The sequence below is a fragment of the Oenanthe melanoleuca genome, chromosome 11 (genome assembly GCF_029582105.1).
Source record: "Oenanthe melanoleuca isolate GR-GAL-2019-014 chromosome 11, OMel1.0, whole genome shotgun sequence".
NCBI lineage: Eukaryota > Metazoa > Chordata > Aves > Passeriformes > Muscicapidae > Oenanthe > Oenanthe melanoleuca.
In genome coordinates, this window is record NC_079345.1 from 4,536,280 (window position 1) to 4,553,629 (window position 17,350).

At 38.6% G+C, this 17,350-nt stretch overlaps 1 protein-coding gene across 2 annotated transcripts; it reads right to left on the reverse strand.

Annotated features, from left to right (window-relative positions):
* Positions 1 to 190: 190 nt before the first annotated feature.
* Positions 191 to 16,116, reverse strand: BCO1 (beta-carotene oxygenase 1). 2 transcript variants are annotated; one of them, XR_008841420.1, is made up of 12 exons: positions 15,927 to 16,116; positions 13,170 to 13,298; positions 12,170 to 12,299; positions 10,799 to 10,946; positions 9,790 to 9,937; positions 8,632 to 8,852; positions 7,528 to 7,785; positions 6,289 to 6,391; positions 5,567 to 5,661; positions 3,882 to 3,993; positions 3,270 to 3,705; positions 191 to 1,182 (listed from the first exon to the last, which is right to left on the reverse strand). XR_008841420.1 is itself a non-coding variant. In XM_056500986.1 (11 exons), the coding sequence occupies exons 1-11, from the start codon at positions 15,988 to 15,990 to the stop codon at positions 3,533 to 3,535; spliced, it is 1,581 nt and encodes a 526-aa protein (XP_056356961.1). In that variant the 5' UTR covers positions 15,991 to 16,116; the 3' UTR covers positions 191 to 3,532. The 2 variants fall into 2 exon arrangements, 1 of the variants encoding a protein (XP_056356961.1); XM_056500986.1 differs by having other exon boundaries at positions 191 to 3,705.
* Between the last annotated feature and the right edge of the window lie 1,234 nt (positions 16,117 to 17,350).

Here is a 17,350-nt window from a genome sequence, read left to right on the forward strand (position 1 = left end):
CTATAAAACTGGCCTTTTATTTATTTATTTGTCCCCTTGCCTGAGTTGGAGGTCAATGTTACGAGAGTAGGCACAAGGAGAAGTAAGAAAATCAGAATTAAACACAGAGAGACTCATTGTGCCAGTGCCCCTTTCCATTGCTGCCCACTGGAAATGTGGCCTTTCCAGCAAAAAAAGATCTTTAGGACAGTTCACATGGTAAAATTTAGGCCATTTATTATCGTGCTTAATTGCACATTAAGAGATTACTTGATTCCATCTGCTTTCTTAACAGCATCCAACATTAAAGCAGTGAAACTATTTGCACTGAGTGAAAGTGTTTCACAAACTGTGATGTGCTCTAAAACAGACACTGAGCTGGTGCTGCTGAGAGGGACCAGCACAGCAGCTCACTGTGCTCCCTGTGCTGACAGGCACAGCAGCACTGGGATCTCCCAGCCTCTGGAACACCCAAATGGATGTCATGCTGCCCATTCCTTCACTGGGAAAATCACATTTTCAGAGGGTCTGATCTAGTAAAGCTGTGATGGGTCACATGCTTTGATTACTTTGATTACTTTGATTACTTTTATTACTTGCATTTTAGTGGAATTTAATAAAATTCTAACATTCATTCAATTTGATGGTGTCTCCAAATCATTTTTCCACATGGAAAATGAATTAGGGTATCTGGAAGCGACCCTGTAGGAAAGAGAAGTTAATGACTTCACAAAGGCAGCCTTGTTCTTTCCAAGCTGGACACAATGCTGGTTTGTTCTGCAGATGGGACATCCTCACACATCACCCAGCAGTCCAAACCCTGTACCCAGGGTGTGCACACCCAGAATGTGCTCAGCCCTGGTGGAGCCAGGCTTCACAGCTGAACCCTTGCTGAAGTGCTCCCTGACTGGAGAGGTGTCTCAGGGTGAAGCACAGTGCTGCAGGTTCGTTGTGCAGCTCTGAGCAGGAGTTTTAGAAGCAGAGGCTGTAGGACAGAATACCTAAACCCACAGCAATGTGCATGAAACACCAGTGGCTCTGCAACACTTGTTGTTGTACGTACCCATTCACAAATATTAGAAGGCCACTTCTTTGTTGCTTGGGTATAATTATCCAGGATGTCAGGGGTAGCTTGAGGATCCAGAGGACACATTCTCAGCTCTCTTTGAGGGTAATGAAGGCAGAGAGCACACTGCTCCTTGGCTGCAGGAGAAAGATGTATTTTGCTTGTCATTAACACCCAGGTAATTGCAGACCCAAGGGAGCAGTGGTTTAAATTATTGCAAAAGCTGTCATTGAGTGGCCTGGTTATTTGGAAGGAAAGACACTGTGTGTTTCCCTGCCACCTGCACAGATTGTTACAGAGGAAAACCTTGTTGCATTTCTGGTTTTTAAGGCGTCCTTGTAAACACTGCTTCTGCTTCCTCCTGTTGCCTATGTGGGGCAATGGGACAAGGTGTAACAGATAATATCCAGTTCCAGAGAACAAATTCATTGTTATACCTTGTTATTTGTTCCATTTAATGAAAGCATTAACAAAAAAACCCCCAAACCCCAAACCAAAACAACAAACCAAACCACTCTATCAAGGTCCATTTGTAGCATCTCTGAGGTAATTAATTATATGTATGCATACCCGTGGCCTGATTCTCTCACTCAACTATGTATTTTTCTTTTAATGGAGATACTTATCTTTACTATTTTTTATTTGCAGTCACTTCATCTAGATTTGTGTTAAGCCAATATTGTAATAAATCCATTAATTTTGTTGTGCTAATTTATGACTTAAATTGGTGCAAAAGAAGAATCAAACCTTTCTAGCCCTCAAGATTTCAATCTCAGCAAAGGGTGTCAGAAGCAAACCAAATGACACTCATTACCACGTGCCATGTTACCACATCAAAAAAACCCTACGAGCCTTGCAGCCACTTGGCAAAACATATCTGCATTTCCCCTTGCTTCTGTCAGCCTGGAAATGATAGTGTGTTACCCTATTCAGGGTAAATGTTTCATCAGATTGGTATTGCAACCACTAAAAACATTCTTGAACAAATTTGTGATTAGCTGTATGGTTTTATTCCTATTGTCTCTGCTGCAGGAGGATACTGGGATTAGCAAATGCAGGTTCACATCACTGTTTTTCTCCTCAGGTTAACTACAAACAATGCAAATCAAATGTTGTGTACTGACCAAGGGAATACGGAATATCTCATTTAAGAAATCATGCCCAAGACAAGTTTTTATCACTTATTTTCTGCATTATTTCTATGTGAATGTAAACAACATGTTTGCTTTCTTAGACTACAGGTTGTTTTTATGATGAGTGTGTCCCCTATCCTGTCATCTCTACCAGTAAAAATTACCTCCTCAGCAGTCAACTCCTGTATCCAAACCCATAATCATCCCAAAAACAACCCTGTGAGTACTACAGAAGAAATTCTGGAGACAAACTTTTAGAAGGAAATCTGTAACAATGGTTAGACTTTTGATTCATTGCTACCTTGTAATTCTAGAAATGTATTTGTGGGCATTTTTTAAATCCAAACTTTTTCATATGAAAAGAAATCCCAGAGCTGATGTCTTTTGCCATATCACAAGTCAGTCTTCTCGTCCAGTATTGGTTTAATACTATTTACAAAAATGGAATTAAATTTCTTCTTTAGAAGATAAAGTTCTATTAACTATTAATGGTAATGTGCCTTGTAAGCACTCAAAGTGACTATTTCTGCAGACACACCTTACTGAAGTGTTTATTTCCATTTTATGGAAGATGTAAACATTTGAATGTAATCATGTAATTACATGAAATGCCATGGCAGATATTCTGCCCAAGGAAAACTGATTTAAATACAAACTGCTTAAGATTGAATGTCACTAAAGTATAATTGAATGCTACATATAACCATGTACTCTATTTCAATAAATTTACTTGGTTTTGTCAACATAAAAGCGAAAAATACACCATGAAATTGTTAGAAAAGCTGGGGGGATAGGTTCTTAGGGATAAGAAAAATGTAGCACCTCAGCATAATACTTTGGTTATGGTAGAGTTTAAGAAATCAAGCACCAAGAGAATACATTGCCATGAATTATTGGTATCATGGTAGATAGTTTAACATGAGGTTTTCTGGCAGGAGACAACTTTCATTGTCAGCTGCAGTCTTGCAACAGCCCAGGGAAGTTACATGACCTGCAGACATGTGTGACTCATGCCATATGTCACCTTATGAATAAAGTACTTAATTTGCTCAGAAAGCTTTGTTCTACTCAAACAAAACATTTCTTGTTACCTTTGTCTCCTATTCCTTGCCCTTCAAGCTGTATTCAACATTAGCACTTCATATTGATAATTCTTCATTTGAAATCGTGATATACCAGTGGTCCACATAACAATTTGTAATAATGTCATTTCTTTCTCTTCTTAGAGATTATATGAAGATATTGAGGAAGTTATAATTAGTCATTTCTTATCATAAGAGAAGCTTTTCCTGAAGGATATTATCCCACATTCAGTAGAAGGTTATGTCAGTCTGTGGAATACAACAAACAGGTTTTATTCAGTCCCAGTTTTCACATCTTGCTGTGGTATAAACATTCCGTGCAGGTCCATATGCATTTCCACATTTACTGTGGCTCGACCCAGCTCTGTGAATGTTTTAGCATCCAAGACAAGTAGGAAGGGTGGATCCTTTGGATCAGTCTTCACAACACAGGTCAGAACAACACCTGTGACATACAAATGAAGAATTAAAAACATACAAAATTTCACTAAGCAGAAAAGATAACCCCATCTCAAAGTGGACGCACCAACCCAACTTTCTTGTCTAAGAGTACTGAAACTTGTAAGATTTAATACAAAAACTCATGTAACCCCAGCTTTCAGAACATTGTCATTATTTTACCATCATCCTCTTCTTTTGCATCAGGGCTGGGAACAAAAACGGGCTCGGATGGCCAGCAGTCATCCTGTCCCCAGTGGAGCATTTCCTTTGTCTGAGTATTAAATTTTGCTATCTAAATGGTTATGACAAGAAAAGAAAAATGTTAGTGACCCTGACAGTGGCTTTTTCCAAAGGTATAACATGAACAAGACTGCTGGCAGGGGGGACCAATGCTAAGAGTTAAGGCAGGTATCATCACAAGGAAACAACTGGAAGTGTTCCGTTTTGGAGTCACATTTTATGGCTGCATAATCACACAATGCTCTTTTAATTTAATTTCATTAGATTACAATTGCACCTTTCATTTATGGGCATTTAAGAATTCACAAATGCTAACAGGTCACAAGAGACCCTTTATTGTAAGTAATGCCCCTCACTGCAGAGAGTTCAAGACAAAGAATATTTAACAGACTTGTTCCAATTCACAGATTCTGTAGTGAAGCTGGAATCAGGATTTAAACTTGCCATTTTTTAATCCTGTGAGTTATTTTCCTTTTATTGCTACTTCCATATTCCTCAAGGCCTTGTATTGTGCAGTAGGGTACATATGCCAGAAGGAAGGTTGTTCCTAGTGAGGTGTAAAGATTAAACCAGTGGGGCAGACACTGCTGTTTACTGAAGGAATAGAGTGTGGATTTTCATCCCACTGAGTGGCCAGAGGGGATGTCTGGCATTTTCAGTTCAATTCCATTAAGGCCTTTTCTCTACCCATAGAGATGCAGTTCTATTCTTTTTCATTTTGATCTTTAGCCAAAAAATACGTTTACACAAAAGTGAAACTATTCAAATTACTGGAGGAACAATTAGAAAGAATTCTCTCTTCTAGCCAAGATGACAGCACTTTCACTGACAGACTTTACCTAAGGATTAGGGTGTTGTGCTTGCATTCATTAAACTGCAACTGATGTGAAAAAAAGATCCTCCTACCATCATTTTTATTATATTTGAGTCAAGCAGAGATTATCTACACTGTAAATCATGAACTTGCAGGTTTGTTTGAGTTATTGTCAGATGTGCTGCAATAAATTTTCTTGCATCATGCAGTAATCCAGCTTTATTTTGTAATCAGTTTTGGTAATTATATGCAAAAACCAACAGTGACTTCAATTGGTGCTGTCCTGGAGTCACAGAACAAGAATTGTAAAGAGTGAGTTTGTCTGTGTAATACTCATACATTTAAATCTAAACACTTTTCATTTTAATCTATTTGTACTCCAGGCTGTCTCCTTGCATCATGCACATGTAAACAAAGCATTTGCTACCTCTAATAGAGAGCTAGCCAGCAAAATAGAAAGCCTTCCCAAAATTAGATATTGTTTTAATATTTAAAATGTATTAGGTAGTTTTGCAATATCTTGTTTTTCTGTTAGGGTTCCTAAAGGGAAAAGTATTAAATACAGTAGTATTGAATAATACTTTTTTTTCCTGCTCTTTCCTTTGTAGTTCCTGGCACATCACAGAAGGTTCAGCCCAATTTAGCAGAAAAGTGAGGGTCTCAGGAACTATTCAAGAGACTTTCATGGAATATACAGCTGAAGTAAGAAAATGGTACAGCATGAACTGTGAGAATTTAGGCATTTCATGTTTCTTTGCATGTGAATGACCCAGCAATGGGAAAACACTGACTTTATAAATGTTAATTATACCTTTGTAGGAACTGGACTCCACTGGACTTCTGTTGCAAAGACATACTTGTATTTTTTGCCATTATAGTCATAGTTGATGCGAGGCAGCTCTATCCCTGCATAAAATGAAGATCAAGACTTAGGAACAAGACAAGAGAAAACCTCGAAAGTACATCTATATAGACACACCAATCTTCAGGAAGTTTCACTCTGTAAAAACCTTGAAACTACTTAATAAAAGTGTTGTATAGACTTTGAATGTCTGAATTTCTAAGAATCTGAAGATGCATATAAACATAAGTAAGCCAGGGCTGTTAGTTCAAAAGGCAATAATTTTTCATTCTTAGGGATTCATTAAATGGGAATTTATGAGGGTTTTCCTGGTTTGGGAATTGTCATGTATTCTTTATAAATGCATGACATTAACAACTGGGATAGAATTGGAGGCAACCATTCCAAGAAATGTTTTTCACCTTAGGCAGTTATGTATTTACATATTCCTGTTATTACCCCCTGATAAAAGGTTAAAAATCCTCTTTCAAAGGCAATCTCTATAGAGATTTGAGAGAATAGAGTTTAGAATGCAGCTTAACTTGAAGTACTACTTATAACAGACTTATTTAACTAAAATTACTCTTTTAACAAATAGATTTGCAAGCCATATTAATAGTTGTGAGATCAGACTTGGAATCCTGCTTTAACACAAAACTGATGTAGTATCAGATATTTAAAGGATGTCTTACCTTCACATAGTATTTCAGGTTGGCAATAGATGCTTCCATCTTTTTGCTTTATAGCAGTTGCAGTAGAGGGAAGTGTGACTAAATTAGAATCCACTACAGCATCCTGAAAGAGACAAATGCTGGAAAAGTCATGGATCTCTAAAAAATATGTTTCTAAGTTAGATTTTTCATCAGGTTTCATGTTACTATTAACATTTTGGGGATTAAACAAATGAGCTTCAAGAAGATCCTTCTTATGGCATTTTAAATTCTGAGGTTTTCATTGGAAATTTGTTGCACTCAGTTTTTTAATATAACATAGAACCATTATTTTGAATCACACTGAGTCTTTAGAAATGTTTAGATACACATGGCTATGGTCCAGAAGTACCACACATTTGAGAATTTAACGAATGAAGATGGGTTTCAAGGAACAAGGTGCCAAATTTTCACTGAAAGTCACCAAGGTTAGGTTTTTGCATCTGCTAAAAATCAAGTGCAAAAACCTAGCCTTGGTGACGTTCAGTGAAAATTTGACAAATAGGTGTGATATACTCTATAACATTCTACTGCTGAATTCCTAAGATTGAACAGTGTGATCCAACACATCCTTTGTCATTGCTGCAGAGCTGTTTCTGAGACAAGGACAGAGCAGCAACGTTCTAGGATGTAGAATTAAAAAGTAATATCCATTCCAAAAGTATCAGGCAGAAACTTGCCCAAGTTGCTGGGCAGTATAAAATCTTCCCTGCAAACAATGATGTAAAGTGATGATTTAAATTAAACTGAAAGATAAAATCTTTTCTCTTCCTGCTATATTTCACACTTAAATGAAATCTTGTTTTAATTGAACCATTGCACCAGCTGGGAGCATGCATGTATTGTATGTGGGCTTCCAGTGAAGAGTAAGAAACAGATTGTGCAAAACCTCATGCATGCCCTTGCAGTTAACATCCAAGTGGGTATATCTGCTTCTATTTGATGGCATTTAACAAATAATCTCATTGGGAGGAAAATGACATATTCTTCACAGCCCTGTTCTCCAGAGTGGTCATCAGAACCAGGATCCACATAACCATGTCCAGCTGCCCACTGCCATTTCCCACAGGACATACAAAAACCAAACCTCCTGCACACCTTGGATGTCATAGAATCAGAAATTTGCACATAAGGGCTAGCACCTAATAATACACTTATTATTCACATATGATGTATTTTAAATTACCCATCAAAGAACAGTAAAAGTAATTTTCTTTCTACCTTGTCATGCTGCAGAGGAACCACAAATCTTTTGCAGGTTGGTATGGAGGTAAGTTTTACATTCTCTTCAAAGTCTTTACCCAGGTTTTTTAAATAAAACATGTCATATAAGCTATTGTCTGTATAGGCAATAATATCAAAAACAATGTGGCCATCTTCTTCATAAGCATTTATATGGTGAAAAAACACCATAGCATCGGTGTAAAACTTGGTGGACACTTCTTTTTTAGTCTTCCTGTCTATAAAGTGAAACCAAGTCTGAAAGAGAGAAAATGTTATTTGAAACCATTCAGAATCAGCAAATAGTTATTTAGAAAACTGTTTTCTAGAGGTAACCATCAACATTCTAATCACTGTGTATTTGTACTGAAGGATATTAAGAACTCAGGGTTTGCTCTAGGAATCAAGGAGTTCCAAACTGAAGAAAACACTGCATTAAAATGAATGTGGAACAGCTTTAAGCTCATTTTGTTGTTGCTAATTACTATTTGGGCTAGGTTGAAGGTTTAAATTTTCCATAAAAACCTGGAAAATCCCCTGCTCTCTTTTTAAGTTAAATTAATCTGCCTTCGTTGAGAGTTTCTGTGGTGCTGGTTCTCTGTACCTCAGCAAGTCCCATGTGTTGATGCCCAGAGCACACAAAAATAAGATCCTCAGAAAACAGTTTTTCCCTCAGTTTCCACAGTGAAAGACTTCTTTTGTTTAGTGCAGGCTTTCCCAGCTGGGCTCTCCAGCACATGCACTGCACCTGGAGCAGATCTCACCCACCACATACAGAATTTTATTTGGACCAGGAGCAACTGGATCTGTCTTGGATGCTAGAGCAGATTGGAATTTCTCTGCTAGCACACACTATTTCTAGCAATGCAAAACTATTCTCTCTCTCAAGAGCTTCAGCACCAGATATTTATTTGAGAAATTTCTGGATACAGGAAACAAAACATACAGCTTCAAAAAAAACTGTGCAAAGCGAAAGTCAAAGTTTGGAAAAAAAAAAAAAAAAAAAGAGTGACTACTGAAATGAATGAACCAGATGAAAAGCAGAACAGTGTGGAAGAGGTCACTGGCCTGCCTGACTCCATTGCTCAGCAGTAGGAAAAGTACCTTATCATCCTTATTATAGGCAAGGCAGGAAGCCCAGCTCACACCTCGGATGTAAGCAGTTGCCATTTTGACAATATCCAGTCTGAAGGGCTGCTCTATGAAGATAATGTAATTCTCTGTGATTCCAAAGCTGTGGTAGTAGCTGGGGTGGAGCAGAGAGCGAGAAGGGATGGAGCAAACCACTTCCAGGTGCTTGAAACAAGACTTCTTCTTTTCCTGTTCTGAAGATGAATGATAAAAATTAAAATTATATTTCTAATAAATTCCATTCCAAACTCGTGCTTGGGTTTCTCCCAGGCAGGGAAGAACTGGTTCCTCTTAGTTGTATTTGCATTTTCCTGTTAAGAAAGTGTTAGTTTACTCCTGTATAATTAACATAGAACTTTGCATGCAGGAAGCAGCACACTGCTGGATCCATTCAGGCACAGCTCCCTTGTCTTGGGATTTAATTCCACTGACTGCTGTCTTCAGAATTCCAGCATGGAGGAGAAATACGTTTAATTAAATCAGCAGCTTTAAAAAGGGGTTCAAATGCCCCTGTGTTTTTTAACTTCTAAGATGTTTCTAAATTTGAGCCCCAGCTAGAAATTGCAAACTGGTCTTTCTGCTGTGGAAAGCCTCTTGATTGTTCAAGAAGGGACAGGAAACACAATAGCAGCTGATTTTCAACAACACACACCAAAAAGAGATCTTGAAGGAAAAAGAGCAATGGATTTGCTCCATGAAAAATGGACAGCATTTCAGCAAGGGCCAGTATTGGCCAGGTTAGACAGGAATTAACTCTATATTAGGTTTTATTTAGTATCACACTTCGCTATAATCACAGTATCAGCATTTGAAGAGAATTTTCACTTACAAAGAAATTAAAATTTACAGCTTCAAATTATATGTACTGGCCTATAGAGAAGATTGTTTTAGAATCTTCATCTAAAAGTAAGGTTCTTCCTACTGAAACACCCTGTATACAGTACTCAAGAAGAGCCTTTGTAACAGCACATGCACAAAGAGCTAAGCAGTTAATATGAAGTTCACAATAAATTGAAATTAAGAAAATGAACACAATTGGTTACTAGAACAGCTGTATCACCACCCTTGCCCTTTGAAGAAAAGAAATTGCTAACAAGTTTCTAGAAAACACCAATAACAGATATATCTTACCTGGTACAGAGGAAGGAATCTTAAATAGAAGGTATTTTGTCTTCCCTTTATCAACTATTGAAGTGCCCATGTTGAGAACATTTCCAGCACTGTCATAGTGTGGATGAGAAGTTGCCAAATTTACAGCTACATATTTGTTGTAGTCAACCTGGAAAATGATAAAATAAGAGATTTGAGACATGTGTGAGAGAATGAAAATTGATCTCAGCTAACACCACAAAACCACCAGATTTTTAGCCCTGGCAGCCTTGTACTGGCATCCCATTTACAAATGACTTTGAAATTTAAATAATTAAACCAAATTACTTGTGTAGGTATTCAAATGATTTCCTTATTCAAGGCTAAAACAAGTTACAGAATCTGAATTACAGTCACCTCCCCCTTGAAGTCACATAACATCAGGGAGGATTAGCTAAGCAAGTTATTCTGCAAATGCCCATTTCACCCTGAAAACACTTTATTTAACAGGGTTGTCTGGCAATCTTCTGGAGCAGAAAGATTTCTATTTTATCTAAAGTTTGGTAATTGTACTCGAACTGTAGTGTGGGCTAGGAAAAAAAATCATATATTTCAATATCTCAAGTTCTCATTTCAATAATTAAATAATATCTTACATAAGATCCTTGAAAAGTACCTTAACTGACCAACTGATTTTTTAATTATGTAAATAATTTTATAACTACAGATACATAATAATGGCAATCACCCAAAATAATCATGTAACTGTGCTGTTATTCCTGCAGCCTTCCTAGATAAGGTACAAGTGAAATTGCTCAAAGCCCAGCTTTTCCTAAACTAACCAGGATTTAAATTTGAACTCAGGAATTTTTAAAAGATATCTTTTATCTTTTGGTATCTTCAATATTTCAGTTTACCACGATTTCAAAAATAAGGCAACAGTAGAAGAAAAGTATTTAGTGTCCTGAACATGTTAAAGAATCCTTATGAGTCAGCCTGAAATTTATTCATCAGCAGACAAGGAACCAGAATGACAGATGGTGGTTTGTACCTTCTCCAATGTCTCCAGAGTCTGTGCATTAATTTTCCTGATGAAGTTAGTCTCGCCAGTAGCATAAAACTCATCCCCAGCTTTCATAATGTTGATCAGACAGTTGTCTGTGAACTCAGGAATGGTGTGAGACAAATAGGTGAATGCCCTGTCCAGAGGGAAATTTCATTAGAGCTGTGGAAACTGGAGCTGCCTTCCCCCACTTGGAGCACAAGTGACCCTGCAGTGCCACAGATCTGGGGCTGCCTCTCCCTGCTGTGCCCACTCCTGGCAGCTCCCTGGGAAGGGTGGGAAAGCAGAGGAGATGGACTTCTCCAATGGCCTTAGCCTGGGTGAGGGCTCAGGACATGCAAGTAACTGTTTTTCCACACACAAATGGGCATCCAGGCCCATTCCTGCTGTCAGCTCTAGGACATGCACTGGTTCATCAGGATGGGCTAATTACACACTCTCCTATGCCTATCTTGGGAAAATTTGGTCTAGCAGTTCCTACCTAAAAGCTGGCAGGTTTTCCAGTGTATGCCTTCATAAAATAGATCGATTCATATACTCCCCAGTGGAAAATTTTTGTTCTCAGTGTTATTCCATATCACAATTATGATTTCAAAGGAGATTGAACTTCACACAGGCTTGACAGTTTCCTTTATCAGTGCATTTCATCATAGTCACTAGAAGCCAAGACAAAGTTGCCATATCCCTTTCGAACTTAAAATACCAGAGTTACTCTATTACTATTGGGAGAGGGAAGAAAATCTCATCTCAGGGGAGCAACTTACAACATTGTCAGCTCTTTTGCAATAAATGTCTGTCTGTGTGTCCTTACCAAATATCAGGTTCGAGGTCACTGCAGGTAGTTCAGTGACAAGGAGAGAAGAGTGACCTATTTGCACTTGCTAGTGAATCCCTGTTTTAAAAGATCAAGGGTAACATGATGGCCTAAACATCACCTTTCTGTTAAATCATCTTTAATCAAAAAGATGTTTTGTAGTTATTGATGCTTCTCTTTCTTCTGTTGAATAGACTTTGTATACACCTTCCTCATCTCTAAATCCTTTTCTTTCTTGCTGCTTCTTCCCTTACAGAGTATCAAGATGTTTCACCAACACTGGAGAAAGAAAATGCTTGGGTTTTATATAATCTACTTGTGTTACTGAATGAAGCAGCAAATATTGGTGATAAAATGAATTTTAAATATTTGCCTTTGACTGACCCATAGGCAGTACATATCTCTTGGCCTTTTCAATATTTAGCAATTGTAAATTTACAGATCAACTGCTCTATTTGTACATATGTGTCAATGGTAAACAGAAAGACATCTGTGCTGAAGAGAGAAGTAGACAGAAGAATCTTGTTGGGAAAAGTGTTGCTTACTTGGCAAATATGTTTTTGCATGGATCTGGATAAGCCATAGTCCCAAACTCAGACACCACGATTCTGTTTGCTTCTATGTTGCAGTTGTATGTGTCACTTCGGAGATATTTACTTCTGTAGTAAACTTCACCTGAGGAAGAACAAACAGGTTTCAATCACATTTTATACTTAGTTCTTCAAAAAGTTAGCACAGGTAGAGCCAGAGTTTCTCAAGAAGCTGTCCTTTAGCCAACAGTAGTTTGGAATGAAACCAACAATGGGAACTAAAAAATAAACACTAGGATTAGAGGACAACAGGAGTAAATCCCATTTTTTTAATGGATACATATTTTTCACCACAAGAATCCAGGTGTAAACCATCCTGTATCACACAGTGTAACAGCTGAATGGGTGAAAATGTTTTAAATGAAAAAAAGAAAATTGAATTGTTTAGGGTGGATAGCTGCCTGTTTTTCCTCTGTAAGGATGGCAAGCAGGAGGAGGGACTGTAGAGTGTCAAATATCCTAAGTGAGGTTTGACATGTGAAGTGACACAGTGGCCCAATTTCTCTCCTGGCAGCTGTTAGAGCTGCCACCAAATCCCAGAAGGGGAAAGCTGCTCCTCCCTGACACTGGCTGTTCATGCTCAGCAGAACAGTCTCTCTCACTACAGGACTTGTGGCCGATCCGTTCTGTTGCCCTGGGTGGAAGGAAAGACTGCCCTGCAGTGAGTGCTCAGAGCTGGGTTTGTGCTGTCCTGGGGTGACAGCAGCACTGAACTTTGGCACTGCAGAAGGAAGGACAGTGTCACATCTCCCTGCAAACAGCCCTGCAGAGATGCTCCAGGGTGAAGGGTGAGGTGTGAGGGGTGTGTGGAGAGATTCCCCCAGCAGCTCCCCCCTCACACACCACTGCAGACAAAGCCCACAGTACTCCAGTCCAACTCAGAACAGAATCAGCAACATAAGGCACCAAGATGTGGATTTTTGAGTTCCTTTCAATCCAAAGAGCAACAACTCACCATTTTTAAATGTGAAGCTGTGCAGCAGAGCCATGCCATCAAACCAGTGGTTGTACTTGCTGTCCCCTATCGTGTGCATGCCTGGGCCATTCCGGAGCAGTATCCCTTGCAACCAAGTGGGCAACTGCCCTATAAACACAAAGGAGTTACCAGGATCCATTCATTTAGGCAAGGACAATGTTCCAGCACAGTTCTCCTAAAGACAGAGGCTTCATGTAGTCAGACAGACTGTAGGTGTGTTGAGATTGGCAGTACCATATAATTATATTGGAGTTTGGGTTAACTAAAATTTCCCCTACATAAAAATGTGGCACTAGTGACATTCTGCATGACTATTGCTATCAGAAATTACTAGAAGAAAATGAGATTGCTGGAATGTAATTTGTTAATTATCTGGAAGTAAATAAAATTGGACCTTTCCTTCCTGAATTCATATTTTACAGTGATACATTTAAACCCTTCTACTCGTGCCAGAAAAAGCTAGAGCTTATCAGAAATAAACGTATTTTATAGGTTATGTGACTTGCACTGGCTTTCAGCTCATCATCTTAGACTTCAGGCTAAATTAATTCCACTAAAAATTTCATTAATTAGATTACACAGCATAATATAGTGTCATTTGGGAAGTGCTCTTCTGACACTAGTCATAATGTAGCATTTTGTACACAAATAAAATATAGGAGTATTGTACTGAAAATGTATAAGTGCTGTTGAGATTTGAATCATAAACGTTCCTCATCAAATCCCTGCAAGAAATGCATCACCTACCACTTGACTCACAGAATAATAACAATTAAAGAATGTCAATAGGTTTAAAGAGATGAACAAACGCATAACAGATATTAAATAAAAAGCCTGGCTTTCTTCTTTGTGCATAAGACTTCTGAGGAAACATTTAGAATCACATACTGCCTCACACAATTCCTGCACTGGGTATTACCTTTGCATAAAAAGCTCTTCAGAACTTATATTTCTCCTTATCACTCAGTTTGTGACCTCACAATGATTATGTTGACACACTTTCTTGTTAAAACCCCTTTACAACAGCTAGAAATGTCCTGGTATAGACATTAAAAATTAACTCATTTCAACTCCTGCCATGGGCAGGTCCACTAGACCAGGTTGCTCAAAATCCCACCCAACCTGGCTGTGAGCAATTCCAGAGATGGGACATCATCATTAGGGCATAACTCCATTAGGGTTACAGATCTGGAATACATGAGGTACATAAAAAATTGTTGACACAATGGATGAACTTTCACGGTCATTATTATTATTGTTGTTGCTATTTTCTATAAGAGCCTGGAAAACGAAACCTTACTTCCCTTTCTAACACAAGAAACCCCAAAGCAATAACTATAGTGTATTTTTTATATGATAATTTTGCTGGGAAAGATAAGAAAGGGGAAAAGAGATATTTAAAGCACTGTGGACTTTATTCAGTTTCTGAAATTTCTGATGCAATTCCATGTAATTTCTGACACAATTTCAGTATAAAAAACAAGGAGAAAAGGGTCATCTAGTGAGGTTTGCAGATAATTCATCTTAGTGGGGATTAAGCATTTCTGTAATTCACACTGGCTACCAAATCAACATCCCAAAGTGCTTATATAGCTTTAAAAATGTGGACCTTATTCTTTTCTGTAATGTGTGAGGACACATTAGTGATATATACTTGAAATCCCCAAATATTTGGACATTTATTAGCTATGGTAATAACAGAATCTCAGAAAATCCCATGGCTGTAGGAGAGCATGGGTTAAATTGCAGCTGGTGTTAGAAGTGTGATAGATATTTACAGTGTGTACATATTGAGTAACAAGGAGCCAAAATATTGGCAGAGCTCAGGACTATCAAAATATTTTAAGGGGTCATGGCTCTCTTTTACTTTCTTCAGCAATGAAGGAATGTTTGTATGTGTAACTTTACCTTCTGAAATATGTGGTCTTTGTTCAAATAAACTATTGCATAATATAGATCAGGTCTGATAAGTTGTTTGTTTGCAAATAACTTCAAATGTTTTCATAAAAAGTCGTTATATTGAGAAAAAAAATTGAAAGGCATAAACCCATAAAAGCATAAAATAATTCAAAGGCATTAAAACAAAGCACTTTGTCTAACTCGACACAAAATCTTCCAATTCAGCCACCAAACTGAACAGCAACAAAGCCAAGATTTACTAAGTAGGGGTTCCCATCAACAAACCTCTCCTGTAGCTGTAGGAAAAAATGTCTTCTGTAAAGTAAAAGAAATCGGGAAAAATAACAGGCTGGTCGAGTGACATCCCTAGAGAGCCAAAGGATACTCTGCAGTTTCTCGGGATTATCCTCTAAACCCTCTTGCTAACGCTGCCCTGTTGCATCCTGCACTGGTGCTTTGCTGCTGGTGAAGGGCCCCGACTGCGAGACTCTCCCAGAGCCCGGGAGGGCAGCGGAGCCTCGGGGAGGAGAAACCGAAAGTGTGAGCAGAGCCACGGGGAGGCGGGGGCCGAATGAAATCTATCCCTCACCACCAACTTCAGTGAGTCCTGTTCAAACAGACTTTCGAAAAGTACACAGAAATGCTCATGGAGCGAGGAAAATCCCCCAGCAGGGTCACAAATATTATCTGAGATCAGTCCTTTAAACAAAACTCCCTTGTGCCTCTCTCTTGAGTTTCCCTTTTCAGTGCTGCTCTGGTGAAGAAGAGTCGCAGTTTTTACGGATCGGCAAACACCAAAATAGCGGCTCGTTTTCCAGCAGATTGCCTTTCACTTACCCTGCACCTCAGCTTTTATGGGCTCTGGGTGCTCTTCCTTATTCCTGCCGTACAGCGCATCCATCTGGGCTGAAATCCGCGGTGCCTGGCGCTGCCCGGCCGCTCCTGCAGCCGCCGGTGTCCCCCCCGTCTGGGCCAAGAGCGGCTCTTTCCTGTTACATATAAAGATAAGGTCAAAGTGCAGCTCGAGCTGGTGGCCGGTGGCTTATAGATTGACTATTTATAATAGCTGATCTTTAATCCCTAGCACATACACTCTAATTCTTGCACATTCGTATTAAAATTAACTCTTTCACTGGCTCGAAGGGGAAGTAAGAAATACTCCGCTGTTTGCTCCTTATGAACCTGGCAGAGGCAGGCACAGCCAGGGGACAGCTGGAGTGGCTGAAACATCACCTCCAGCTTTCCAGGTAAATGTTACACCCTGCTAGGGATGCTTGTCTCATTTGGCTGGTAGGGAGAGGAAAAGGAAAGAAATCTCTGCTCACTGCTCTGGATTTGGCACTTTGGGAGTGAAAAGCACTTCAGAGCAGAGGATTATCCTTTTCATTCTGTGATTTTAAACTGAACTGTTCTGTAAATTAACAAATTATCACCACTGAATAGTCATGTGATGTATTTCTTTATGTACCAGCTGTTCCAACTGAGTGGCACATCTTTGGACTAAATATCTTTTCACTCTACCATATTCTCCCATATGTGACCCAAATCCATCTATGAAAGTATGGCAGGATTCATTAAAATTAAGGCAGATTTTTAACTTCATGCTTTTGTTTCTAGATAAGGTACTTAACTGAGTTCAATGTTGTTAATTTTAAAATCCTCTGGAAAGAGAATTATTTCAATATAAAGCATGTGATTGCTGAGTAAATCTTAGGCTCCATTGACCAAGAAGGATAAAGAAAATCTTTACACAATTATATATTATGCAATTTCATATGGGGTTACCCTAAAATCCGATTTTTTCTGCTGAATCACCATTGTTCCCAAAATGTTTAACATCACTTCTTAAGACTGACTGATCTCTTAGAACTACAACAGTTATTTTATTCAAAACACAATTTGTGCTACAGACTCTTCTGACACATTTATTATACATGGTTCCTCTTCTCTAAACCTTCTGTCTGTTTGATGGCTGATCTTCACCCCAGGAGATCATCAGGGCAGTGTGCCTTGGTCTCTTTTTGGAAAGCACTGACAGAAGCAGATGATAACAAAATAAAAAGCCAGATTAGAAGAGAAAATATAAGGTCTTTGTTTGAATAAGTAATACTAATAAACAGGAGGATAGAACCAGAAGGCTGTAGGAGATGAAGGGGATCAAAATCCACATATAGATGGAGATACATACACACAGACATGCATATCCACTGTGCATATATGTGAAAGTGTGTGTGTGCATTCTGATGTTGATTCACTTTATA

Bases quoted from the DNA above. Each gene is read 5' to 3' on its own strand.
- BCO1 (XM_056500986.1), bottom strand. From the start codon at position 15,990: ATGGATGCGCTGTACGGCAGGAATAAGGAAGAGCACCCAGAGCCCATA. The intron at 13,299-15,926 runs GTAAGTGAAAGG...TTGTGTTTATAG, and splicing joins CATAAAAGCTGAGGTGCAGG to GGCAGTTGCCCACTTGGTTG. The intron at 5,662-6,288 runs GTAAGACATCCT...CATTTTATGCAG, and splicing joins ACCTGAAATACTATGTGAAG to GGATAGAGCTGCCTCGCATC.